We start from the raw sequence: 804 nt of genomic DNA, 5'->3' as shown, positions 1-804 counted from the left end.
CATGAGTTACGCACTTGACTAAATATGTTCGAAACATGATAACAAATTTTGTTATATCATCAAAATCAAGATTGATTACTTGCATTTTCGCACTCAATTGACAATTAAAAAATATGTCGTCGATTCTAATTGTAACATATAGCAAAAGCTTATTGAACGATTGATATATATATTAATTGACTCACTCATTTATTTATATGTGTTGTATATGATTCGTCCCACCTCCGCTCAATTAATAATTTTGTAAACTTAATGAAGGCAATATGTTGGGAAGGTGACGCCGCACGCGGCAGCAACTTTGCGGCCGTTGGGTGATTTAAAATAAAACTCGGCGAGTGGATTCCTTATGCGGAAGTATAAGCAGAGGCACGGCTCCTGCTCTTTCATCTTCACGCAACATTCGGCCGATGGGACGCCGGAGCCTTCTACCGCCGCCTTGCACGGGCTGAGCTCCCACACCTCGCAGTCTACGGCACTTGTTTCTTTTGCTCCGTAGACCAGCGCCACCACCAGGCAGCAGAAAGCAACAATATTGGCAGCAGATTTCTTCATTGCAAGGGAAGAATATTCTATAAATTTTTTTTTTTGTGGTTTGGGGTGGAGATAATGGGTTAAATTTATAGAGACTTTGATTTTTTTTGTTGTTTGGTAAGTGACTCATTACTTGCTTAATAGTGTTTATTATATCATGGCTGTGTTTACTTAGTAAGATTAATTATATATAAATAAATAATACTTATACTATTAAACTAATTTTATAGGATGTTGAATGATGGATAAGCAATCACATGTTTACTTTAAAGG

At 37.1% G+C, this 804-nt stretch overlaps 1 protein-coding gene across 1 annotated transcript; it reads right to left on the bottom strand.

Moving 5' to 3' along the window:
* Positions 1-249: 249 nt before the first annotated feature.
* On the bottom strand, positions 250-552 carry LOC140860493 (non-specific lipid-transfer protein 2-like). The gene has a single exon (XM_073263503.1). It carries the CDS (start codon positions 550-552, stop codon positions 250-252), a length of 303 nt encoding a protein of 100 aa, XP_073119604.1.
* Between the last annotated feature and the right edge of the window lie 252 nt (positions 553-804).

The sequence above is a fragment of the Henckelia pumila genome, chromosome 4, assembly GCF_033568475.1.
Source record: "Henckelia pumila isolate YLH828 chromosome 4, ASM3356847v2, whole genome shotgun sequence".
Taxonomy (NCBI): Eukaryota; Viridiplantae; Streptophyta; class Magnoliopsida; order Lamiales; family Gesneriaceae; genus Henckelia; species Henckelia pumila.
Note: the sequence above shows the minus strand (reverse complement) of the source record. Positions and strands in the feature narration are given on the sequence as shown.

What these genes read in the sequence shown, in the direction of transcription:
- LOC140860493 (XM_073263503.1), bottom strand. Translation starts at nt 552, where the DNA reads ATGAAGAAATCTGCTGCCAATATTGTTGCTTTCTGCTGCCTGGTGGTG.